General features: G+C 46.3%; 2 protein-coding genes across 2 annotated transcripts in view; both read left to right on the top strand.

Moving 5' to 3' along the window:
* The window catches only part of gabra5 (gamma-aminobutyric acid type A receptor subunit alpha5), a 32,361-nt gene extending 29,443 nt beyond the window's left edge, over positions 1 to 2,918 (top strand). Inside the window, exon 13 of the transcript XR_009795817.1 lies at positions 2,790 to 2,918. The gene's annotated coding sequence lies outside the window, so the exon portion shown is untranslated. The remainder of the gene's footprint in view (positions 1 to 2,789) is intronic.
* On the top strand, positions 1,795 to 25,825 carry LOC133503705 (gamma-aminobutyric acid receptor subunit gamma-3). The gene is made up of 9 exons (XM_061825583.1): positions 1,795 to 1,915; positions 2,790 to 2,935; positions 7,957 to 8,024; positions 12,965 to 13,185; positions 15,792 to 15,874; positions 17,059 to 17,196; positions 17,297 to 17,449; positions 21,074 to 21,273; positions 23,596 to 25,825. Exons 1-9 carry the CDS (start codon positions 1,863 to 1,865, stop codon positions 23,881 to 23,883), a joined length of 1,350 nt encoding a protein of 449 aa, XP_061681567.1. The 5' UTR covers positions 1,795 to 1,862; the 3' UTR covers positions 23,884 to 25,825.
* The last annotated feature ends 58 nt before the right edge of the window (positions 25,826 to 25,883 follow it).

Below are 25,883 nucleotides of genomic sequence, written 5' to 3'. Positions count from 1 at the left end.
GCATGAAATATATTTGTTCCAACCCTTTAAGAAACACATATTTGATCAAAAATAAGACTTCGATCATGCAGTTATCTGACTTTGAAATGAAAAACAAACAAACAAAAGACTTCATATCTCCAAAATTAAAAATTAAAATTAAAGCCTTTTGCCCCATTTTTTTTTTTCTCTTTACAAGGTTTCAGAAACAACAAACAAAGTCGTATCACTTTTTCGGAATTAATCTCATTTTATGTTAAGCAGATGAGGTTTCATTTTAAAATACAGGACTTTACTATAGTATAGTAGTCCATATTTTTGGGGGACAGGGGGGTACATTTACTGTAAATATTATAGCGTCCAAATAAAAGCACAATGAAAATGTACGCGCACAAAATCAAATTTCTATATAGGACGTGTGCGCCCTCGTTGCATGTCTCGTTATGGCCGGCAGGGGGCAGCAGCACTTAAGATAAGGCTCGTACCCACAACAACACCAAAAAAATAAATAAATAAAAAGTACGTTTGATCAAGCAGTGATGTACTGTACAGTATATTATATTTACATGTTTTAATCAAATGCTAATGCTGTTTTGCTGTCGATCCGCGTCCAAGTGTACCCGTCATCAAAGTTATGGATTGAAGCAAAGCAAAGCAAATTTATTTCTCTAGCGCATTTCATACACAAGGTAACGTAATGTAAAAACTGAATTTGAATACAAAGATAAAACGTTTAAAACGTGGGGGGGGGCAATAAAAATGACGACTATATTAATGGAAAAAAAAAAAATAAAAGTAGAATTAAAACCAGCATAGAGTGCAAGAAGTATTGTTAAAAGTGGAAACAGTTTTGAAACTGGATTTAGAAACCTTCCCACTTGGGGCTGAGTGTTTCTTTCACGTATTCAGGACCTGAACCATTTAGTCACAGAACTTTAAAATCTATTCTAAAGCTGACTGGAAGCTAGAATTGGAGTTCTATGCTCTGACCGCTTTGTTGCGGTCAGAACCTGAGCCGCTGCAGCTCTTTAATGCTCCGTTGGGGGAGTCCGGTCAGAAGACCATTACAATAGTCAAGTCTTGTTGAGATAAAAGCATGGAAGAGCTTTTCCTGGTCACTTTTTAAAGTAAACTTGTAATATATTCATGAATTATTTGACAATGAAGTTGTAATATTTTGCATTTGTCACATTTTGGCGTGGGGGGGGGAGGGCAAAATTGTAATACCAAAATACGAGAAGTATTTTAAGCGTTAACATTGACGCAAATCCATTAAATATCCTCTGCATATTCCAGTCGTATTATTTTGAGAATAAAGTTGGAACATTTGGAGGTGCAAAAGACACCATGAAGCCATTTTTAATGTTCAATGAATATTTTTTTTATATAAATGCACAGAATATTTAACTATTGATGATGTAATAAGTCAGTGAGACACTAATTTAATTAAACACACACACACACACACACACACCAGTGAGTGTTTCTTCCTGTCTACCTTCAAAATAAACCTGTCCACCCTGTACTGGCTGACCCCCCCCCCCCCCCCCCCCGGGAAACAATTGTATAGAACCGCCCCTGGTTGAGCTGTCAGACGCGCGAGGAAGAGGAGGAGGAGGAGGAGGAAGAAGAAGAAGAGGTGCGCCTCTTTCCGCGTGCCAACTGCACGCAGCCTTGCTAATGTATGCTGTGATGCGCACGACGATGATGATGGTGGTGGTGATGATGATGATGAAGAGGAGGAGCCGGCGCGGGGAAGCCCGGCGACGTCAACGTTTCGGATATGAGAAAAGAAAAATGCCTTTCACGGGAAGATGCTGAAAAGGGCGAAGCAGGTCCGCGAGGACTCGGCAAGACCGGGACTCGGGTCGCGCTCGGGCGGCATGACCTCCACGTGGCCGCCGCCGCCGCTCCTCCTCCTCCTCGTGCTCGCAAGGTGCGTAATGGACGATGGAAATATGGAAAATGGCAAACTTTCCTTCAGAGTTTAATGCCGGGTCATTCCGTGGAAACGGGATTTGGGTTCGGGTTTCGAGCGAGGGTGTGTGAGGACGTCAAATTAGGAAAGTTAGTCAAGCTTTCAAATGGTGAGATGCAAGTTGAATTTATGCCGGGAGCGCACAAATATGGAATTAAGTAACCCCCCCCCTAAAAAAATGGTTGTAGAATATCATTTATTCAGGAAATTATTACTTTATAATACTGTACTGGGAAGAAAATTCAATGTCGAATAAATCGAGTGTAAATCCGTTTTTTACCATTTTTTTTGCTTCAATCCAATGCAAATTGTGCTTCTCCTTGTGGCGTGTTTTGGCCACCAGGGGGCAGCAGATTACTCCTTTGTAAACTGCACTAGTATTTGCCGTTCTTCGTCGAGGATAAAGAATATACGTGCGAGTATTGTTGTGTAATCTGTCTCCGTGTTGGTTGCCCCACCGTTTGTCTTCAAATATCGGTTCTATTTGCTGTAATCTCATAAAGTCCGGTTACATTTCCATGAAATGTATCCGACTTTGAATTTTTAAAGCGTAGTTAAGATAATTCTTTAGTGGTCCCAACGGACAGAATTATTATTTTTCATTTCATTTTTTACAGTGTCACATAGTCAAATGTTTGGGGAAAAAATACACAGAATAATTATCAAATAAGAAAACATTACATGAAAATCTCATTGGAAAATTTTTTGGAAGCATAAAATGGCATGTAATTATTATTATTTTTTTATTTTTTATTTTTGCCCTAAAGAGTAAAAAAAAGTTGTCATATAATCTACAAATGAGTGACCTGATTGTTTGTGTGCGCTCGTCTAGGTGCGTGACGTCCGCCTACGAAGACGACTACGAGGACGTGACGGTCCAGCAGATGTTAGCGTCCAGATCCCAGCAGTCGGACACCACACAGATCCTCAACGGGCTCCTCAAGGAGTACGACCGCAAGCTCAGGCCCGACATTGGAGGTCGGCGCTAATTATTATCATTATTTTCTCGTCGTGTATTATCATCTATTTTTCCATTTTGGTGTATTTGTTTGTTTGTTTGTTTATAGAATAAGGATGAGAGTTAATCCAACAGTCAAGGAACTGCATTGAAATGAGTTCAGCAGACAAAGGGAGAGAAAAGAACTATGCTGCAGTGAGTTGAGGAGCTTCATTTAGATAATTTACTGCCATCTCGTTGGCATGTGGTTGCCCAGGAACTTTGTTCAAGTGAGTTGAGTGGGTTCATTTACACTAAAGTGGCCCTTCCCCGCCATCTTGTGGCATTTTAGTCCTGAGGAGCTGTGTTGAAGTGAGTTGAGGAGCTTCATTTAGACAAAGGTAGTGCTTTACTGCCATCTCGTTGCCATGTGGTTGCCAAGGAACTTTCTTCAAGTGAGTTGAGTGGGTTCATTTACACTAAAGTGGCGCTTCCATGCCATCTTGTGGCATTTTGGTCCCGAGGAGCTGTGTTGAAGTGAGTTGAGGAGCTTCGTTTAGACAAACCTCGTGCTTTACTCCCATCTCGCGGCGTGTGGTTGCCAAGGAACTTTCTTCAAGTGAGTTGAGTGGGTTCATTTACACTAAAGTAGCGCTTCCCCGCCATCTGTGGCATTTTGGTCCAGAGGATCTGTGTTGAAGTGAGTTGAGGAGCTTCATTTAGACAAAGGTAGTGCTTTACTGCCATCTCGTTGCCATGTGGTTGCCAAGGAACTTTCTTCAAGTGAGTTGAGTGGGTTCATTTACACTAAAGTGGCGCTTCCATGCCATCTTGTGGCATTTTGGTCCCGAGGAGCTGTGTTGAAGTGAGTTGAGGAGCTTCGTTTAGACAAACCTCGTGCTTTACTCCCATCTCGCGGCGTGTGGTTGCCAAGGAACTTTCTTCAAGTGAGTTGAGTGGGTTCATTTACACTAAAGTAGCGCTTCCCCGCCATCTTGTGGCATTTTGGTCCAGAGGAGCTGTGTTGAAGTGAGTTGAGGAGCTTCATTTAGACAAAGGTAGTGCTTTACTGCCATCTCGTTGCCATGTGGTTGCCAAGGAACTTTCTTCAAGTGAGTTGAGTGGGTTCATTTACACTAAAGTGGCGCTTCCATGCCATCTTGTGGCATTTTGGTCCCGAGGAGCTGTGTTGAAGTGAGTTGAGGAGCTTCGTTTAGACAAACCTCGTGCTTTACTCCCATCTTGCGGCGTGTGGTTGCCAAGGAACTTTCTTCAAGTGAGTTGAGTGGGTTCATTTACACTAAAGTAGCGCTTCCCCGCCATCTTGTGGCATTTTGGTCCAGTGGGGCTGTGTTGATGTGAGTTGAGGAGCTTCATTTAGACAAAGGTAGTGCTTTACTGCCATCTCGTTGGCATGTGGTTGCCAAGGAACTTTCTTCAAGTGAGTTGAGTGGGTTCATTTACAGTAAAGTGGTGCTTCCACGCCATCTTGTGGCATTTTGGTCCAGTGGGGCTGTGTTGATGTGAGTTGAGGGGCTTCATTTCACCTTGGTGTCATCTGTTTTTTTTTTGCTCAAAACCAAAAAAGTGGCTCTCAACAGAACATCCAAAATAAATAAACGCAATACAGCTCATAAGTGAAAATACGTTAGTTCATAATAATGTCCATCACACGCACACATACGAAAGCAGCAGATGGCTTCCATCGCCATGGCGACGCGCCTTGACCAGTCACAAGCCGTCCCGCAGACGACATTGATTGATTGATTGAGTCATTTGCTTGCATCGGCGTTATTTACTCGCTATTAAGCTCGGCTGCTTTCCGTGAACAAAGCTCCCGGATTTCAATTCTTGTGTGGATGATGTGCTCCGTTCGAGCCAAAGTGTTTTTTGTTTTGAAGAAAGCGGCTGCAGCTAGCCGCTAGCGAGTAGGATTTGCGTCAACGGGCTAGCTGATATATTTTTTCAACTGACCAGTCAGCAGCTAACACGTGACGCTAATGTAGGAGTTTAAGTCGTCACTCAGGTCTCTTTGTGTTTTTAGTCATGTTTAGCGCTCTCCTGCTTTTATTCCATTAGGTTTCTCCTTCCTGTTTGCTTCTATTATTTGGATTTTGCATCGGGTGGAGGTGGGACTGCATCAGGGATCCGCTCTCGGCCCCTTCCTGTTCGCAGTAGTAATGGATAGGCTGACAGACGAGGTGAGACTGGATTCCCCTTGGACCATCGCAGACGATATTGTGATCTGCAGGTGGAGGAACAATTAGAAAGATGGAGGCACGCAATGGAAAGGAGCGGAATGAAGATTCGCTGAAATAAAACAGAATATAAGTGCGTGAGAGGGGCGGAGGGGAAAGAGTGACGCTCCAGGGAGAAGAGATGGCGAGGGTGGATGACTTCAAATTCTTGGGGTCAACAATCCGGAGCAATGGAGAGTGTGGCAAGGAAGTGAAGAAACGGGTCCAAGCAGAAGGTGTCTGGTGTTCTATGTGACAGAAGATTCTCTGCCAGGATGAAGGGCAAAGTTTATAAAACAGTGGGGACGCCGGCCATGACGGACGGATTAGAGACGGTGGCACTGAAGAGACAACAGGAAGCAGGAATGAACTTGTTGAGGTTCTCGCAGGTTGGATAGGATTAGAAATGAGCTCATTAGAGGGACAGCCAAAGTTGGATGTTTTGGAGACAAGGTGAGAGAGAGCAGACGGTGCAGATGGTTTGGACATGTCCAGAGGCGAGAGAGTGAGGAAATTGGTAGGAGGGTGGTAAGGATGGAGCTACCAGGGAAGAGAGACCGAGAGGAAGACCAAAGAAAAGGTTGATGGAGGCGGTGAGGGAGGACATGAGGACACTTGGTGTTAGAGAGGAGGACACGTGAGATAGGCTTAGATGGAATAAGATGACATGTTGTGGCGACCCCGTACGGGACAAGCCGAAAGGAAACGAAGAAGAAGTTTTTTAAAGTCTGTGTGAAGAGGGAGACCGATGTTTTAGCATCTGGCGCCAGCCGATAGCGAACAACGCAGCTGTCAACGGGCTGGCTGACACATTTGCAGTCTAGCTAGTTAGCGGCTAACGCGAGAGCTAACATCAATTTGTCACTCAGCTCTCGCAGTTTTACGTTAGTCATGTTTAGCAGACTTACTGCTTTTACTTTGGTAGGTTTGTACCGACTGTCGGCTTGATACCACTTTTGAGCAGATTTTTGCCAACAAAGCGCTAATTATTGTCTGTTAGCATCTCGAGCTAGCCAACTACCCTCAGTTGTCCTGGGAAAAATACTGAAGCATTTCTCTGTGTGATGCTGGCGGATGTTGCGAGGCAAGACACGAGGGCAGAAGGAAAAAGATAACGCTCTGTGGCGCCCCCTATCGGGACAAGCCGAAAAGAACAAAAGAAAATGCCGATTTTTTTTTTTTCCATACCATTTGTTCTCTTATTCAAAAAAGAGAAAGTAAGCGACGTTAATCCTTTTGCTTTGATGAGTTTATATTGGAAATCAAAGGAGGATTATCCCGTACTTTGAGACGGCGAAGAAAAGAAGCTCAGACGAATCGATCGAGCGCGACGCTACGCATGAAAGCCGCTTTAGCGGCTGAATTAAACACGTTGTCCTCCTTTCACGAACGACATACGAAAAACGCACGCGCGCACGTTCCACATGCAAAGTGTGTACATGTGGCGGACGTTATGCGATGTTGCTTTCCGTAGATGTCAAGTGCGGATGTGGCGTATGGCGGACGTGTACAGCATTGTGGCGCGCCTTGGATCGTGACCTTTGCCCTTTCGCGGTTTGAAGGGGCTGATATCGGTCATGTGGTCAGCCATGGACGGACGGACGGAAGGAAGGATAGATGAATGGACGAACCGACGAGATAGATAGCTAGCTAGATAGATAGATAGCTAGATAGCTAGATAGATAGATAGATAGATAGATGATAGATAGATAGATAGATAGATAGATAGATAGATAGATAGATGGATGGATGGATGGATGGATGGATGGATGGATGGATGGATAGATGATAGATAGATAGATAGATAGATAGATAGATAGATAGATAGATAGATAGATAGATAGATAGATAGATAGATGATAGATAGACAAGGAATGGACGGAAGGACAAATGGATGGACGGAGGGACTGACCGACTAGATAGATAGATGGACGGACAGAAGGACAGATGGATGGACAGATCAACAAAATAAGATAGATAGATAGTAATAACGTAATCATAACATAATGATAGATAGAGACAGGTATACAGACAAACAGAGAGATAGATAGATAGATAGATAGATAGATAGATAGATAGATAGATAGATAGATAGATAGATAGATAGATAGATAGATAGATAGATAGATAGATAGATAGATAGATAGATAGATAGATAGATAGATAGATAGATAGATAGATAGACAAGGAATGGACGGAAGGATGGATGGACGGACGGACCGACCGACTAGATAGATAGATAGATAGATAGATAGATAACTCAAGTAAATCTAAAAAGCAGTTTTTAAAAGTAACACAAAGGCTTGTCTTGCTTAAAAAACTGGTGTGAATGTAACACAACATTTCAGAAAAGAACATCACACCGACAGTCGAAGATGGCGGCGGGGTTGCGTGACGGTCCGGGGCCGCTTTCAACTTCAAGGACCTGGACGTCCTTCTGCGATCGATAGAACCACCAATTGTGCGCTTGACCCGAAAATCCTGAAGGAGACTCTTCGAACAAGAGCGTGTCAAATTCTGAATGACTTAAAACTAATAAAAAGATTAAAAAAAAAAAAAAAACATAAGCGTCGGGAATCCTAAAAGTCATACTTGAATATGATTATCGATCGATCTCCAGTTGGTCGGTAGATCTCGGACACGTTATGTGGTTCGCTTTTGAGCACGAGTTTTCCCTCTCCGCAGATGTTCTACGTGACTTGTTTTTTTTTTTTTTTTTTTTTGCCGGGCATGCAAAGCGGCGAGTGTTCTATTAGCCTTGAAGTGATTTTCGCGCGAGTGACGGCGCTCTCCGCTAATTAGCGTTCTCTTCCTCCCCCCGACAGTGAAGCCAACGGTCATCGACGTGGACATATTTGTCAACAGCATCGGACCCGTGTCCTCCATTAACATGGTAAGTCACAACAGAACTCTTCGAAGGTCACATAAACATTGGACAGTGTATGAAAACAGTGCACGGTAACGTTTGTCATTTGCAAAAAACGTCTTTTGGCGTGTTTGATGTGTACAATAACGTGAAAAATGTACAGGTGCGGTCCGTCATGCCCGCAGATATAAAGTTACGGGTGTGGTCCACCGGTCATGCCCGCAGATATAAAGTTGCAAGTGTCTGTTCTGTTTGTAATTATGAGTGTACTGCTTTAAGAGCAGAAGGGGGCGGTGTCAGGTAAACTAGGAAGTAGAAGTAAGATGAGCAGTCGCTCGTGTGCTTCCGTGTTAAAAAAAAAAGAAGAAGTCAGGCTGTGGTTCACTGCGCTGGATCAGTTTTCATCTGCGCTGAGAGTGTGCGGCAAGTGCACATTTGCGCAGTGGCGCAGCTCGGAGGGAACATCGGTCAAGACTACACAAAATGAGTTACATCTTTCAATATTTTTGTATTTCTATCCATCCATCCATTTTCTACCGCTTCTCCGGGTTGGGTAGCGGGTGAAGTAGCTTCAGCAGGGATACCCAGACTTCCCTTTCCCCAGCCACTTCTCTTCCGGAGGGATCCTGAGGCATTCCCAAGTCAGCCGAGAGACAAGATCTCTCCAGTGTGTCCTGGGTCGTCCTCGGGGTCTCTTTCCGGTGGGACATTCCTGGAACACCTCACCAGGGAGGCGTCCGGATCAGATGCCCCAGCCAGCCACCTCATCCGGCTCCTTTCAATGTGGAGGAGTAGCGGCTCGACACCGAGCCCCTCCCGGATGACTGTTCTTCTCATCCGTTCTCTAAGGGAGAGTCCGGACACCCTGCGGAGGAAACTCATTTCGGCCGCTTGTATCCGGGATCTTGATCGTTCGGACACAACCCACATCTCGTGCCCACAGGTGAGGGTCGGGACGTAGATCGACTGGTAAATTGAGAGCTTCGCCTTTCGACTTCGCTCCCTCTTGACCACAACAAACCGATACAAAGTCCGCATCCCTGCAGACTCTGCACCGATCCGTCTGTCCATCTCCCGCTCAATTCTTCTCCATCCAGGAGCAGCGGCTCGACACTGAGCCCCTCCCCGATGACCGAGCTTCTCTAAGGGAGAGCCCGGAGACCCTGCGGAGGACACTCGTGTGTTTCTACTCGGAACAAATTTTACACACGTGACTTTTTGTGCTCGACTGCCCAGATTTGCAAGTGCGAGGGTGCGCGGGCGCGTACGCGCCTGTCAAATCACAGTGGCTGACGCGGGGAACTCAACGTTTACTTTGAAATACGATCTACATTAGTTTCATCTGAAACTCGGAACTGTCTCTCCACTCAAGATTGTCTTTCCGAGAACATGTTGGATTTTATTCTCTTTGGATTTTGAAAAAAAACATCAGGAACGCAGTTTCTGTGACGTTTTAACGCAACGGTCTTTCATGATTTTGAAAAGTCTTTGTAGAGGACATGAAAGGAAACACGTAGCTTATGTCAGCTTCACCCCGACGTTCCGGAGCTCCGCAATTTCTCCGATGGCTTTTGAAAGCGTCTGCTGGGTCGACCGGGATTCTGGGTTGACTCATCGTGAGGAATTCCCAGCGAGGTCCGGGGAGCTGCCCAGGAAAAAGTCCCGGTGGAATTCTTCCTTCCGGGTTCTTTTCATGTTTGGCTGCTGAGCTTGTTTCCAAATAAGAATCCCGAATCGGAGATACAAGTTTGCAATGTTTTGGTGGAGCGGATCGCGCGACGGGCCGGAGTATCTTCACTTCTCCCGTGAGTGATCTGGAGACCGAGTGCGTCGTCTTTTCACTTTCGAGCAACTTCTGGTCAAACCAGTTCTTGCCTGTTCTTGGGCTAAATGGTATCCTTATGCCTGGAATGCAAGGGTGTGTTCACTTTTAACAAACAAACGCTAGTGTGTGTGTGTCCTCGGAAATATACATAATGCCGATATCAGTTCGATGGGTTCATCGGATACTTGCAACCGTCTTTGACGGTTAGGAAAATCCGCATTTGGGACTTCAGTCTGGATCACTGAATTTTTCTCGTCGCCTGGTTTCTTTCATTCTTTCTTTCATTCTTTCTTTATTCTTTCATTCTTTCTTTCTTTTACATAACTGTTGAAAAGAAACAATCATAATAAAGGCACATATTCATATCTCGTCTCATTCTGCTGCCGCCGTACAAAGGGAACCATCTAATTTTACTTTGAGGCTTCACAATGAAAAGGACTAATAACCATTCATTAGCATGCTAAGCTTTTGTGCCGGGGGACCGGGGTCGGGGTGGGGGTGGGGGGTGGGGGGGGGCGTGGTACCTTAGCACCTGCCTGAGAGCTTTTCTTCAATCACAGTAACAAAATAAGCGCACCTTTCATGCACGTAGCATAATTTCAACCTTCAATATCCGACAAATTGAGCCCGACAAGTGCCGTTCCGATCAATGTCCGTCAAGTTTGGAGTCGCGGAAGGTGCGCGAGGCGGACGTGTGGGCGCAGGTGACGTGAAATTGTCTGCCATTTTTAGGCAAACACGACCGTTTGATTTATGGGAAGCCCAACATGTGTTTGGTGGTCAGAAAAATGCATAAAATTAGATTATGAGATTGGAAATTCCGCCCCTCACGTGACTGAAAGATCAAGATCCCGGACACAAGTGGCCAAAATGAGTTTCCTCCGTAGGGTGTCCGGACTCTCCCTTAGAGAACGGGCGAGAGGCTCAGTCATCAGGGCGGGGCTCGGTGTCGAGCCGCTGCTCCTCCGCATTGAGAGGAGCCGGACGAGGTGGCTGGGGCATCTGATCCAGATGCATCCTGGACTCCTCCCTGGTGAGGTGTTCCGGGCACGTCCCACCGGAAAGAGACCCCGAGGACGACCCAGGACACGCTGGAGAGACCACGTCTCTCGGCTGGCTCGGGAACCCCTCGGGATCCCTCCGGAAGAGCTTGAAGAAGCGGCTGGGGAAAAGGAAGTCTGGGTATCCTTCCTGAAGCTACTTCCCCCGCGACCTGATGGATGAATGGAGATTGGAAATTGGCTTTGTCCAGGGTTCAATCCAGGCCCCGCCTGTGTGGAGTTTGCATCTTCTCCGAGTGCCTGTGTGGCTTTTCTCCGGACACGTCCATTTCTTCCCACATCCCAGAAGCAGGCAACATTCATTGGACACTCTGAATTGCCCCAAGGTGTGACTCTGAGTGCGACTGTTGTCTGTCTCCATGTGGCCTGCAATTGGCTGGCAACCAGTTCAGGGTGTACCCCGCCTCCTGCCCGTTGACAGCTGGGATAGCACTCCAGCACTCCTCCAACCCTCGTGAGGATAAGAGGCGAAGAAAATGGATGGATGGATGTTTTTGGTGAAAGCAACCTGTGTTCCACTGCTGTTTGCTGAAACCCTTTTTTTTTTTTTTTTTTTTTTCTTTCTGGTGTTTCTTCTGGTAGGTTCTGTATTTATCTTGTCACAGAATTCTGCATTATGAATCGAAAGATGGGTCCAAATCCTGCAAAACGGGCTGGCGGCAATTCATGAGCAGTTGTCATGGAAATCCTCCGCGAAGACCGCCACAATTTCCCCCGCAGCTCTTCGTTTCTGTCGCTAAGCAAAAGCTTTTCAGGACGAAGTCTAAGTGAAAGAAATTTTCCTTCGGCGAGGGCGGGGGTCTTGGGGGCGATTTTGGTCATCGATCGCCTCCTAGCCTGGTGGCCGCCTCCGTCTAATGGGAAATTATCCCACAGATTAGCAGGCTGCGAACGTCTGCTCCCTCATGAAATCCACCTCGGCAAATTCACTCTCGCCGCGGCTCCATTTGTCCCGTCTGCCATTGTTTGTGGCGTAATGTTCCGGGTTTTTTTCCAAAGGTGCGTTCCCGCTGATTGCAGACTTGCTCGTAAATTGGCCTGCCCCTCAGACGGCTTTGGCCAAAGGTCAAACGCAGCAGGAAAATATTTGGGGAGCCGGAGGAGGCGGAAGCGTTTGCCGAAGGAACTGTTGCCATGGCGATGGTCTGCTCCGTTCCCTTACTTAGCGCTGGAATAATAATAATAATAATAATAAAAGTAATTCGAGCCGCGTGCAGCGCCGAAAGTGCACTCTGCCCCCCCCCCCCCCTTTTCCTGGCCAATCGTCAAGATGATTGCCGAGCTTTCCAGGTGGCAATCCTGGGTGGAAATGGCTCAATCAAATAAAAATGGCCGACTTGTTCCGATTCCGGCTCCGAGCATTCGGTCCTTGAAACCGCAATGGACACGGTGGCAGAGTTCGTGTCAATTGGTGCATCTGGTGTCAGGGGCAAATTAAAAATGACAAATTCTGACTTTTGCTTTTTTTCTGATTGACAAATGGATGCTTTAAACCGCAGGTGTCAAACTCGAGGCCTGGGGGCCAGATCCAGATCCCCCACATGATTTTATGTGGCCCACGAGGGCAAATAATTTGTGCGAACTTGAAAGATTCTTGAGAAAATCCATCCATTTTCTTCGCCACTTATCCTCACAAGGGTCGAGGGGAGTGCTGGAGCCTATCCCGGCTGTCAACGGGCAGGTGGCGGGTGGGGTACACCCTGAACTGGTCGCCAGACAAACGCTTGGCACATCGAGACAAACAGGCGCACTCACAATCACACCTAGGGTCAATTTAGAGCGTCCAATTAATGTTGCATGTTTTTGGGATGTGGGAGGAAACCGGAGTGCCCACCCGGAGGAAACCCACGCAGGCACGGGGAGAACATGCAAACCCCACACAGGCAAGTCCGGGATGGAATCCGGGTCCTCAGAACTGCGAGGCCTGGGTCGTATGGTGTCCCTTAAAAATTCGTACCGTACCCCACACCCGGCTAGACTTTCCTATTCAGGAACGTTCAGACTTTGAAGAAGAAGAATAACGACAGTAATTCCGAGAGGGCCGAATTACGATCCGTCACGATTTGTTTCGTCCTTCCAAGGAATACCAAATCGACATCATCTTCGCGCAGACGTGGACCGACAGTCGCCTGCGCTACAACAGCACCGTGAAGCTCCTGACGCTCAACAGCAACATGCTGGGCCTCATCTGGCTGCCCGACACCATCTTCCGGAACTCCAAGAACGCCGACGCCCACTGGATCACCACGCCCAATCAGCTGCTCCGAATATGGAACGACGGCAAGATACTTTACACTTTAAGGTGAACAAAGACGCCGGCAAAAATTTCAGCCCGTTGTCGTGCGCGCGGACGTGTTTCCGTGGTGACGCGGGAAACCCCCCCCCCCCCCACACACAACCCTCATTTGATGTCGTGAAAAGTTACCGCGGCCACTGCTGGGGGGTGCGGGTGGCGTGGGGGGGGGGGGGAAATCGAACTACGTCGGTCGGAACTGACGCCAAGTAGCGCATGCTTTTAAGTCATTTCATGTGACCCGAGCCGCCAATTAAGTCGGGCAATTTCCTGTGCGAGTCGGAGAAAATTCGCCGCATTTGCCTGCTCGTTAACGACAACACAAGTCCGGCGTCCGCCGTTGCGTCGTGCTCAGTCGAACTCCTCGGCAAAGGTTCCCGCTAAACGCTTGCTTTTTAATAAACATCGGGCGCGTCTCGCGGAGTGATGTGATTAAGGGTGGGGGGGGGGGCTACGCTTGGTTTCGTGCGCACTTTTGTTGGGGCGGGTGGGGGGGGGTTAATATCGGCTGATTGCGTGCGAAATGGGCTATGAAATGTCAGCGGGTATTAAAAAAAAATGCCGTGACGTGGCGGGAGCAAACAAAGATGACATTTGTTACGGCTGCGACCAGGCTGGGGGGAACAAAAAAATAATCACACATTTTCTTGCATTTTTTTTTCCTGCTTTTCTCGCCATTTTTAAAGGTTAGGACGGTTAAGGGTTTTCTTTGGGGGCGGTGCAAAGTCCGTCTGGAAATTACTGCATGCGCAAGTCCGGTGCGGTGGAGAAATATGTACAGGACATGTATGAGGACAGCGGAACAGCGGTGAGATGTGCCGCAGGCGTGTCAGAAGAATTTAAGGTGGGGGTGGGACTGCATCAGGGATCCGCGCTGAGCCCCTTCCTGTTTGCGGTAGTCATGGATAGGCTGACAGATGAGGTTAAACTCGATTCTGGAGGTGGCAGACATGAAGACGTTGAGGTTCTCGCAGGTTGGATAGGATTAGAAATGAGCTCATGAGAGGGACAGCCAAAGTTGGACTTGGTTTTGGAGACAAGGTCAGAGAGAGCAGACTTCCATGGTTTGGACGTGTCCAGAGGCGAGAGAGTATACTCATATTGGTAGGAGGATGGTAAGGATGGAGCTACCAGGGAAGAGAGACCGAGAGGAAGACCAAAGAGGAGGTTGATGGATGTTGTGAGGGAGGACATGAGGACTAGAGGAAGATCCACGAGATCGGCTTGGATGGAAAAAGATGACACGCTGTGGCGACCCCTAATCGGGACAAGCCGAAAGGAAAAGAAGAAGAAGTACTCGTAGCTACAAGAGAAGGCGATAAGAGCATTTCTGCAAATGTCGTAATTCCAGGAATTCCTTCTCTGGTGGCCGAATCAATATTACCATTAACACATTTACGATCTACAAATTTACAAATTCTCATATTTCTTCCATAAAAATTGTAAAAAAAAAAAAAAAAATCCAGATGTCTGTTCTCCTCAATTGGTAGTGTTTTTTTTTCCCCTCCCGGACAACACTGCTTCAAGTACATGTATGCATGTGGTTGTTTAATTTTTTACTTATTTATTTATATTTTATTTATTTATTTTTATTTATTTATTTGTTTGTGTGTTTGTTTATTTTGCTAATCAGATTTCAGCCTCTGTGGGTTGCATATCAGTCAAATCTGACATTTAATCATTCTTCACAGAGGAATGAAAATATATGCCAGTGAATAATGTCAAATTAGCGTTTGCCTGTGCTGCTCCACCTTTTGTGTTCAAATCTCCGTTGCCTCTAGCATTACAACACTGACGCTATTTGTAGCCAGTTTATGGCGTTTCCAATTATCTGTTAGCAATAAGCTACTTGACTCTCAAGCGAAATGATGTGGTTGTTTCAGACATGAAAAATTACGATTAGACATAAAATGTTACAATCTGCAAATTTACAAATTCAAATATTTCTTCCTTAAAAATTAAAGAAAAAAAATTCCAGATGTTTGTTCTCCTCATTTTGTCGTATCCCCCCCGGACTACACTGCTTCAAATACATGTATGCATGTGGTCGTTTGATTTGTATTTATTTATTTATTTGTTTGTTTGTTTGTTTGTCTGTCTATTTGTTTGTTTGTTTGTTTATTTAATTTGGTGATCAGCCTCTGTGTGTTGCATTCCCGTCAAATCCGACATTTAGTCATTCTTCACAGAGGAATGAAAATATATGCCAGTGAATAATGTCAAATTAGGGTTCTGCCTGTGCTGCTCCACCATTTGTGTTCAAATCTCCGTTGCCCTTAGCATTATAACACTAGTGTCATAACACAATTATAACACTATTTGCAGCCCATTTATGGCGTTTCCAATTATCTGTTAGCATTAAGCTACTTGACTCTCGAGCAAAATGATGTGGTTGTTTTTGACATAACTTGTATTTTCCTTGCTTTTAAATTCAGTTTTGCAGGAACTTTCAGATCCCATTAAAAGACTTATTTTACAATTTATTTAGTTACAATTCATTTTTACGTGTCAAACAAACTTGTGCTTCTTGTAAAGTGAGCCCCTTGTGTTCATGCGATTGTTGGGTGAGTGTGATCGTAACGAATGTTGTCGTCGATCCTTGCTCGTGGTCGCAGGCTCACCATCAACGCCGAGTGCCAGCTGCAGCTGCACAACTTCCCCATGGACCAACACTCGTGTCCGCTCGTCTTCTCCAGCTGTGAGTGTGCTACATCAACCTGATTTCATACGATTCACGTGTTGTTCAATTTGATTTATTTGATTTTCATTTTATGACGGAGGACTGGTTAGCGAGCGGCACGGTGGAGCAGCTGGAAAGCGATGGCCTCACAGTTCTGAGGACCCGGGTTTAATGCCGGCACACACCGGTTTCCTCCCACGTGCCAAAAACATGCGACCTTCATTGGACACTCTAAATTGCCCCAAGGTGTGATTGGTAGTGCGGCCGTTTCTCTCCACGTGCCTTGCGATTGGCTGGCGACCAGTTCAGGGTGTGCCCCGCCTCCTGTCCGATGACAACCGGGATAGGGTACAGCATGCTCTGTGACCCCTGTGAGGATAAGCGGGTAAGAAAATGGATGGATGGGAGACTGTTTAGCACATCCGGCACACGGTTCTGAGGATCTTGGTTCGAATCCTTCCCCACCTATGTGGGCTTTGCATGTTGTCCCTGTGCCTGCGTGGCTTTTCTCCTGGTACTTCCGTTTCCTCCCGCATCCCCCCACCCCAAAAAAAAATCCACAAGATATTAGCTTTTCAAAATAAACGAATGCTGTTCCCTGTTCGATTCTGGGTAACGGAGGCTGGAAACGTCACGAAAACCCGTCGGGGGAGACACTCAAATCCATTTACAGTCCCTTTAATTAAAGAAGTAAGCGAGTGTGACAGCCGTTCCCATAGCAACCACTCCAGCCTCCTCTTCCTTTGGAGTCCGTCCCAAACAAAAGGAGGTGGAGGTGTTGGGGGGGGGGGGTAAACGTGCCACCGGGGCTCTTCTACTAATCAATGTATTACAATGCTGATATGATATTACAGGAAATGGCATGGCAATGGGTAGTACGTTAGCATTTAGCTTGTTAGCATCCATGCCTGAGAAATTTCTTCGCTCAGGCTGTCATATCTTATTTCCGCAGAGTAATGGAGTAGAAACGATAGTAGTTACTAGGAGACGTTTGAGGGCCCCAGGAAATCTCATCAAAACTCTTCTCGTCGTCAAAAAGTACCAGCACCGAACTTTTGAATACACCTTCATTCTCTAAAGGAGTTGAATCAGTATTTACGCATTTACCAGCCTTACTCAACTATCTGTACTTTTTCTGGAGCACATAGCGTGAGTACTTTTTCCACCTCCGTGTCAAGCGCTGTGTTTTGGTGCCGTTGCAGACGGGTACCCTCAAGACGAGATGGTCTACAAGTGGAGGAGGAACTCGGTGGAGGCGGCCGACCAAAAGTCCTGGCGCCTCTACCAGTTCGACTTCACGGGCATCAGGAACACCACCGACATCATCAAGACCACAGCAGGTACGCGCAAGTCCGAAACCCATCAAAAAGTCCAAAGATTCTCAAGTTGTGGCACGTATGCTCCATAAGTGTGTTTGGATTTGGCGTGCGCCCCCTGCAGGCGACTACGTGCTGATGACGGTGTACTTCGAGCTCAGGCGGCGCATGGGTTACTTCACCATCCAGACGTACATCCCGTGCATCCTCACCGTAGTCCTGTCCTGGGTCTCCTTCTGGATCAAGAAGGACGCCACGCCCGCCAGGACCGCCCTGGGTGCGTGCAGTCGTCAAAACCCGAAGTCATCATCATTTGAAACCGTAACAGTGATTTGAAACCGTGAGACCAGGCCTCGCTTGAAACCCTCATTTTCACTTAAACCCATGTTTGCAACCCCAATCCTGGCTCCAAACCCTTATTTGAAACCTTCACCTTGGCTCTGAACCCTAATTGGAATTCCTAGCAAAGGTTTTACACCGTAATGTGAACCCCGGACCCTGACCTGAAACCCTGCTCGGAACCTTAAACCTTGACCTGAAACCTTACTAACCGTATCCCTGTCTTTGAAATGCTATTCCTCGGTTTAAAACCCAAATGGATGGACTTTTCCGACCTGTCAATCGCTCGTACAATACTAGCCAATCAGATAGCCGCATTGTCTTAACACGCCCCTCTCGCCGCCATGTTGTCCCATGAGCAATGCTGGTTGTCAGTAGCGGGCGCTTGGAAAAATTCATGTTACGAAGAAAATGGTCTTCAGAAGCGCTTAGAGAATGTGCAAATTCTGATGATAGATCCTGCTAGCTTAAAAAGGGGGCCGCTTGATTCACTTTCCAAAGCCTAAATTGACGAAGTGCCTACGATGGATTAAGGCTCGCGGAAGAGCGCACGTACAACTAAATGTGAACAGTATCAACAAACACAAGGCTGTATGTTCGCTTATGATGACTACGACGATATTACTTGTAAACTTTCCAAGTAAAAAGTACTCACCCTGCTTTACATGCGCTGTACAATTCCACTATTTTATCCAGTTGGATTTCAGCGTGAAGTTTGTGAGGCGTCGAACATTTTTTTGCATCGATCGCCAACGTTTCGCTGTAACTCTGACGTCGCGTCCTGCTCCGTCCAAAATCTTAATTCCGTGTACATATTCTTGTGTGAAACGGTTGTGACCTCTCTGTAGAACCCTCTTGGACAAGTCTGACGCATTTGGCAAAAAACTTACCGCTATATTATCTGGAATACGTGACAGAGAATCCACTTCAAACCTGTTCTGATCAGTCGCCATTTTGGCAACTGTAGCTAAGGGGGGCGGACTTTAAGATCGCCATTCGGAAAGGTCCATTCGAGTCCTATTTTTAAAACCTAAATGCGGTTTCAAAACACTGTCTTGAAACCGGAACCCGGGCCGGCCTCACCCGCGTGCCCCGTCCGTGCATGTTCCGCTTTGAGTTGGCTTTCTTGTCTTGGAGTTTCCGTTGTGTTCTTGCTCTGCTTTTGGGTTTGCTTTCTCTGCTTTGTTGTTTTTCTGCGCAGCCCCGCCGAGAGTTCCACTCAAGGTAACGCGCGCATTTACCTCATCTTGATTTAGTATCTTTTCCTTTCTTTAAGCTCAACCGCGGCTTTATGCCATAATTTGAAATCCGAGACTTCAAAACTCATTTCCAAAGCCTACCTTGAAGACTCTACACAGGTTTACGGACCAAATCCGGACATGAAAACCTGAACCCCGATCTGAAAGCCTACCTTACAAGCCTAACTCGAACCCTAATTTGAAACCCAATCTTGGAATCTCAGCCCATGTTCGAAACCCTAACCCCGTCTAAAAACTATGATCCTGACTAACTAAAAACCAAAACCTCGGCTTGAAACTTTGATATCAAACCCGAACCCCCCGTTTGACACCCTTGCCCGACCCTACTCTAAAATCCTAACCCAGTTGCGCAACCCTCCCTTTCTCAAAACCGTAAACCTCGTTTGAAAACCAGGTGCTCGCCGTAAGCCGTCCGGGGAAACGGGCCGAAAATAGCCGGCGGTTGCCGTGGTAACAGCGGCGGCGTACAGCCGAGGGAGGGAGGGAGTCACAAGCAGATGTTCCTGAAACGGCGGACGTCAAAAAACATATTGCATATGAAAGCGTGTTCGGAAATGGATCATCCGCAAAAGTGCCTTGCTTCAGCTTTTCGCCATCAACCTTCGTCAGAGGACATCCGTTGGGTCAATAGGTCATTCGTAGGACGTCACGGTCGCGCCAGGTCGCGACAGAGACGTCGTATGCGCTTTACTTTCCTTGATTTTACTTGACTTTGTACACGAGCGGCTTCCAAAATTTTATACTGGCTCCAAATAATCTCTTTAAGCGTATGGAATAATTTCCAACGCAAATTATCTTATCGAGACGAAAATATATGTTGAACTGTTCCATAAAATGTTTTTACCCCAAAAATTAAAATCTGTGAATTTTGACCTAGTTTTCGCAACAAAAAAAAAAAATGACTTATTTCGTACAAATTCCGGGATGAGCTTTTTTTTTTTTTTTTTTTTATGGGACAACGATAAACTGGAAGGTTTTTGGATTCGCAAAAAAAAATGGATTAGGAAAAATCCAAACCCCTGATCGTCTTCTTCCGCCACATTTCCGTCCTTTTCCGGCGGATGCAGCAATGTGCGATCATTTGTTGCGGATCATCGAAAAATAACTCGTAATTTTAATTTAAAATCCGTATTCAGCATAAAAACTGTATAATATTCGCAAAAATGTGCATTGCGGTCCTTCCATTCCCTTTTGGTCCCGTCATCGTGACTAATATAGGAATACTGAAGCCAAGGTGTTTATCAAAATGTCAAGTATTTCATTTGATTGGAAGCCAGTGAGATATTATAAATAAATAATAAATAATATCATAAAATTATAAAATCTAACTGTGTGCTTCAATATAGTAAATACAGGGGGGAAAAGCTCGACTTAAATTACGTAACTTAGATATAAATTAAACCCCACACGTTGGAAAATAAACAAATTTAAATGTTTTGTGCATTTAAAAAAAAATAACTGTACTTCACAAATGTTTTTTTTTTTTTTACAAGAATACATTGTATGTGCCAGCTAGTGTAAAGACTAATTGATATTGTATTTCTAGAATATGAATTCAACTATATTTCAGCCATTTGCATCTGCCTCAGGTGGCCGCCATGTTCGGCAATGTCGCCCTCTGCTGTTGACTGAAATTAACATCAAAGCTGCAGTATAACTAGCAAAATTACAGCACGATGAACTGTTAGAACCCATCCATCCATCCATACATTTTCTTTTGCCGCTTATCCTCACGAGGGTCGCAGGGAGCACTGGAAGCTATCCCAGCTGTCAACGGGCAGGAGGCGGGGTTACACCCTGAACTGGTCGCCAGCCAATCGCAGGGCACATGGAGACAAACAGCCGCCTTCACAATCACACCTTGGGGCAGTTTAGAGTTTCCAATTAATATTGCATGTTTTTGTAATGTGGGAGGAAATCGGAGTGCCCGGAGAAAAGCCACGCATGCGCGTGGAGAACATGCAAACTCAACACTGGCGGGTCTGGGATCGAACCCGCATCCTCAGAACTGTGAGGCCAACGCTTTACCAGCTGCCACCCTTAGTTGGAACCCAAAGTACTATAAAAAGAAAAAAAAATTGAAAACATCAAGAGTCTGCTACCTGTTTTTTGGTCACATGACGTTGGCAATTATTGCCAATCGTGGTGGCCCCCTAAGATGGCTGAAAGTGGATGATTCCATTTTTTAGACCCGTTTTTGCAAAAAAAAAAAAAAAAAAAACCCCGTTAAAATTGCTGCAATTTCTGCAACATTTAATAGCGTTGATTGTTTGTTGTGCGTGATCGACACACGCGTGGCGCAGGCATCACCACGGTGCTGACGATGACCACGCTGAGCACGGTGGCCAGGACGTCGCTGCCGCGCGTGTCCTACGTGACGGCCATGGACCTTTTCGTCACCGTCTGCTTCCTCTTCGTCTTCGCCGCCCTGATGGAGTACGCCACCTTGAACTACTACTCCAACAGCGCCCGCAGGCCGCGGTGCATGGACAGGAAGCGGCGTGTGAGTACCACACGGGATGAATCCAAACACTCTTTCCTGTTGAAATGAACTGAAATGCTATTAATCCGTTCCAGGGTTAGGGTTTCAAATTTGAGATTTTAGGAGCGCGGTAAGGGTTTGAAATCAGGGTTTCTAGCCAGGTTTTGGGCCTCATAGCATGGTTTCAGGTCAGGGTTATTATAAACATTGAAACAACGGCCACTTTAACACACACCGAGCAGCACGACGTAGAACAAAATAGATTTAAAGACTGCTTATTCATACACACACCAATATGAAAATAAGGTCACTAGCTTAATGCTACATTTTAGGCAAAATCCGGACGAGCGAACGAAAATTGGAATTGATGAAAATTAAACATGCCATATCATCCATTTTCTTTGCCGCTTATCCTCACGGGGAGCGCTGGAGCCTATCCCAGCTGTCAACGGGCAGGAGGTGGCGGACTCCCTGAACTGGTCGCCAGCCAATCGCAGGGGACATCGAGACAAACAGTCGCACTCACAATCAAACCCAGGGGCAATTTTTTGAGTGTCTTATTAATGTTGCATGTTTTTGGGATGTGGGAGGAAACTGGAGTGCCCGGAGAAAAGCCACGCAGGTGGGGCCGGGATCGAACCCGGGTCCTCAGAACTGTGAGGCCAATCCTTTACCAGCTGATCCACTGTGCCGACATTGTATATTTAAACAAAAACATTAAGCCAAAATAAACACTGTATTTAGCGGTGACGACTTGTTAGCACCTCTGCCTCACAGTTCCGAGGACCCGAGTTCGAGTCCGGACCTCGCCAGTGTGAAGTTTACCTGTTCTCCCCGTGCCCGCGTTGGTTTTCTCCAGGTACCAAAATCATGCATAGTTGAAAGTGAATGTGGGTGCAAATGGTTGATTGCTTAGATCTGCGTGCGGCCTGTGATTGGCCGGCGACCAGTTCAGGGCCTATCGGCCGGAAATAGCCGGTATAGTCTCCAGCATGCCCGTGACCCTTGTGAGGATAGGCGATAGAGAAAATGTGAGGATGGGCATCATGTCCACCAGCTCAATGCTGACCTATAATACAAAACGCCATAGATCTGCTAACCAGAATTGGCACAGCGATGAAATTTGAGCATTAAATGAATTTTTTGAGCAAATATTAAGAAGACTCAAGTAGCATTATGCTAAAATATACTGTGGTACAAATCGCCGAAGAGGGAACTCATATCGCTAGATGAATAGAGCCGTTGTCAACCGTCGGACTGTGGGATATTTGCGGGGGCCACCGCAGCCGGTGTCCCCACTCCATTGGCAAATAAAGTTCCGCGAGGTGACTTGAGCTTTATCTGATGCCACTTTGAACGAAAAAAAAAAAAAAAAAAAAGCTTTGTAAGCGGCGGATGAGGAGGTGAGGCTGCCCTTTGGCGGCTCTTCAGATAAGACGGCGCTATTTTTATGGGGAGTCTGCGTCACCACGACACCATCGTGTCAGCACACAACCAAAGAAAGAAAGAAAGAAAGGACGTCGGCGATATAACAACGTCGCGTGCGCAAATACGTCGAGGTTCAGGTTTCAAGGAAGGGTTTCCCTGAGCGAATGTTTTACGACGAATTTGGTTTCAAGACAGAGATCAGGTCACCGTTAGGGTTTCAGGACTGAGTTAAGGTGTCAAATGAAGCTGTTCGGGTTTCAAACACTCGTTAGCTTTCAAACTAAGTTTTCATCAAGGTTTCGTCACGACCAGAACACGGGGTCGGACCCAAATGCAAGACTCGGGAGACGCGGAGGCAGTTCGGGAAACCTATTTATTCAGTCCCGCGTCGGGGATCAGGCAGGCAGTCGACAGGAGCAGCGGTAACAAGGACGTCAGGCGTAGGAGGCGGGTCGGCGGGCAGCCGAGGGGTCGGCACACGGGAGATCAGGAACGGGATTACGAGAGTGGGCGAACGAGGCGTGAAGCAACGATCTGGCAAAGGTCAGCCCGTACATGTGGTTCTGTAGAACTGGGACGTAATTACTCGAGACGAGGCGCAGGTGTGCACCTCCGCAGATTTTTGACAGGTTTCGGGTTTCGAACACTAGTTTCAAGTCAAAGGGTTTGAAAATGAGATTGGGTTATGGTCTTCGATTAGCCTTTCAACCACGCTTAGGGTTTCAAACTCTGGTTTCGAGGTCAACAGTGGAAGTTTGACATTGGGGTTTCAGGTCTAAGTTTCAGTTGGGCTTTCAACCGGGGTTTGTATTTCAATTTAGGGTTTCAGCTCAAAGTTGTGGTTTCAAATTCGACTTTCAAGCAAGACTTTTCACACACGGGTAAAGGTTTCAAAGTAGTGCGCGATGTTTGCAGAACTACTTGGTCCTGGACGCGCGGCGGCGGCCGCCCCCTCACACGGTGGTGGCCCTGAACAACTCGACGTACTGGCAGGACTTGGACGACACGTGCGCCTCCCGCTGTCTGGACGGCAAAGATTGCGCCGCCTTCTTCTGCTGCTACGACGACTGCAAGGACGGCGCGTGGCGGAGGGGCCGCGTCCGCATCGACCTGCTGGAGCTGGACGCCTACTCCAGGGTCTTTTTCCCCACCTCCTTCCTGCTGTTCAACGTGGTCTACTGGGTGGGGTATCTCTACCTTTAGCGCCACCTGGCGATGACATCGCAGAGCAGCTGAAGACGGCCGTACGCTGGGGCCGCGTTTGGGATCGCTCGCTAGCCAACATATCGCGGTTTTGTTTTGTTTTTTCAACTTTTTGCACCAAGTAGCAGGTTTAAAAAATACTCCTCTAAGTAACATGAGCAACTTCAAATTCCAAACGCGCGAAAAAAAAAAATATATATATTTTGACCTGGTTCCAGATTGTATGCAGCACAATATACCGGTGTAAGCTTTAAGCTAGGATAGGGCAAGATGGCGATCCTACGTAGTCCAGCCACGCTCGAACCCGGACTCAAACCCACGCTAATCGCGATAACTCTCGTGTAGCAGCAAGCGCCACATCTACTGATCGCGTACAGCTAAAGGAGTTACTGTAATTTCCGGCCTACAAGCCGCGACTTTCCACCCTATGGTTTATGCGGTGATGCGGTTAATTTCTGGATTTTTTTTTTTTTCTAACGGCCGCAAGGGGGCGCTCGAGATAAAAGGGTTAAAAGATCGGTGGAATATATGTGCCGAGGAAGTGACTTTTACAGTCCCTGATAGCGCTGCGCTAGCATTAGCGCTGTGCTAGTGTGTTGCTGTTGTGTTTACTGGAGCGTCTCATTAATATTTACTGCCAGGTTTTATTTTGACCGGCCCTTAGCGCTAACATTAACGCTAGCATTAGTGCCCCGCTAGCATTAAACTCTTTCTGTGTATCGTCTTTCTTTGTAAATATCTCGTGCTTTAACGTGGGTTTCAATGTGGCACTTGCGGCCTTTACACGACTGCGGCGTAAGTATGTACCAAATGGTATTTCCCTTACAAATGTACTCGTTGAGGCGCTCTGTAGGCCGGGAATCACGGTACCAAGTGAGCTAAATAGCTAGCTAAAGTCAGAAATAGCTAAAATACCTAGCTAACATGGGATTTATGGTTAAAAATAATAATAATACCTTAAATTCAAATAGTAGCCTACTTAAAGTTCAACACCCTCCTGAGAACGTCCACTGGTTTTGTTTACTTACAAAATGAAAGGTTATCAGGGTATGTAGCTAGCCGTGTTAATAACTAGCTAATAGTAAACAGAACTTTAAAATGTATCACTTCTAGTCAAAATCATTTCATTTCAAATCGTATTTACCTGAGAGTATGTACAGTTAGCATTGATTTTCTTTTAAATTGTGGATTTTTTGTTTGTTTTTTTTCAATTATGACCTCCGTTTCAACATTTACGATATATTTAAAGTGGATATTTTCAATGAGCTCCCGATTGTTTACGCCTAAAACATGCTCTCTTCTTCCTGCATCCCGAACCGCAGTACAACACGTCTGCCCCAGCATCAAATTTCAGGGCAAATTACCCGCCGTGCGTTCTGAGAACGATGAAGCCAAATGAACGGCGCGCCGGAGGAGATGCCCTAGCCAAGGTAGCGTGGAATGCGTTTTGGAACGTCCAGATGAGCCCGCGTGCGGAACCCGAACGCAGAATCTCCCCTGAATCTCCCTCGGTTACATCCGGAGAGTTGAAGTAGGTCACCGACAATTACAGACAAACGACGGAGGGGAGGCGGCTACACTTGATAGCCGCTTGATCAGTCCTACCTACGGGAAACGGTTAGCATTCATCTACCGCGCGTGCCCGTCTTCAAACAGCAAAACTGCGAAGGCTCGTCAGCGACGTTACAGTCCGACGAAGGACGTTCAAACCGTTCTCAGTGCCTTTACGTCCTTTGCTCACCACCCTCGAGAGAAGAAAATAAAATCCAGACCAGGAGGAAAAGTTTGCACCTGGCCCGGCTTCGTCACGCCGTAGCGTCCTTCGAAGTTCATCTTTTAACCGACTTTCAGGGATCGTTGGGCCTGATTCCCGCAATGTTCATAAGAATTCAAGAATAGAAACGTTAAAAAAAAAAAAAAAAAAAGATAACGTCAAATGACATTCAGCGTTTTTGATCACATGCTAATGTGAATTAGCTAATTAGCTAATGCTAATGTTC

The sequence above is a fragment of the Syngnathoides biaculeatus genome, chromosome 7 (genome assembly GCF_019802595.1).
Source record: "Syngnathoides biaculeatus isolate LvHL_M chromosome 7, ASM1980259v1, whole genome shotgun sequence".
In the NCBI taxonomy this organism is placed as follows: domain Eukaryota; kingdom Metazoa; phylum Chordata; class Actinopteri; order Syngnathiformes; family Syngnathidae; genus Syngnathoides; species Syngnathoides biaculeatus.
This window is presented reverse-complemented; position numbering and strand designations above follow the sequence as displayed.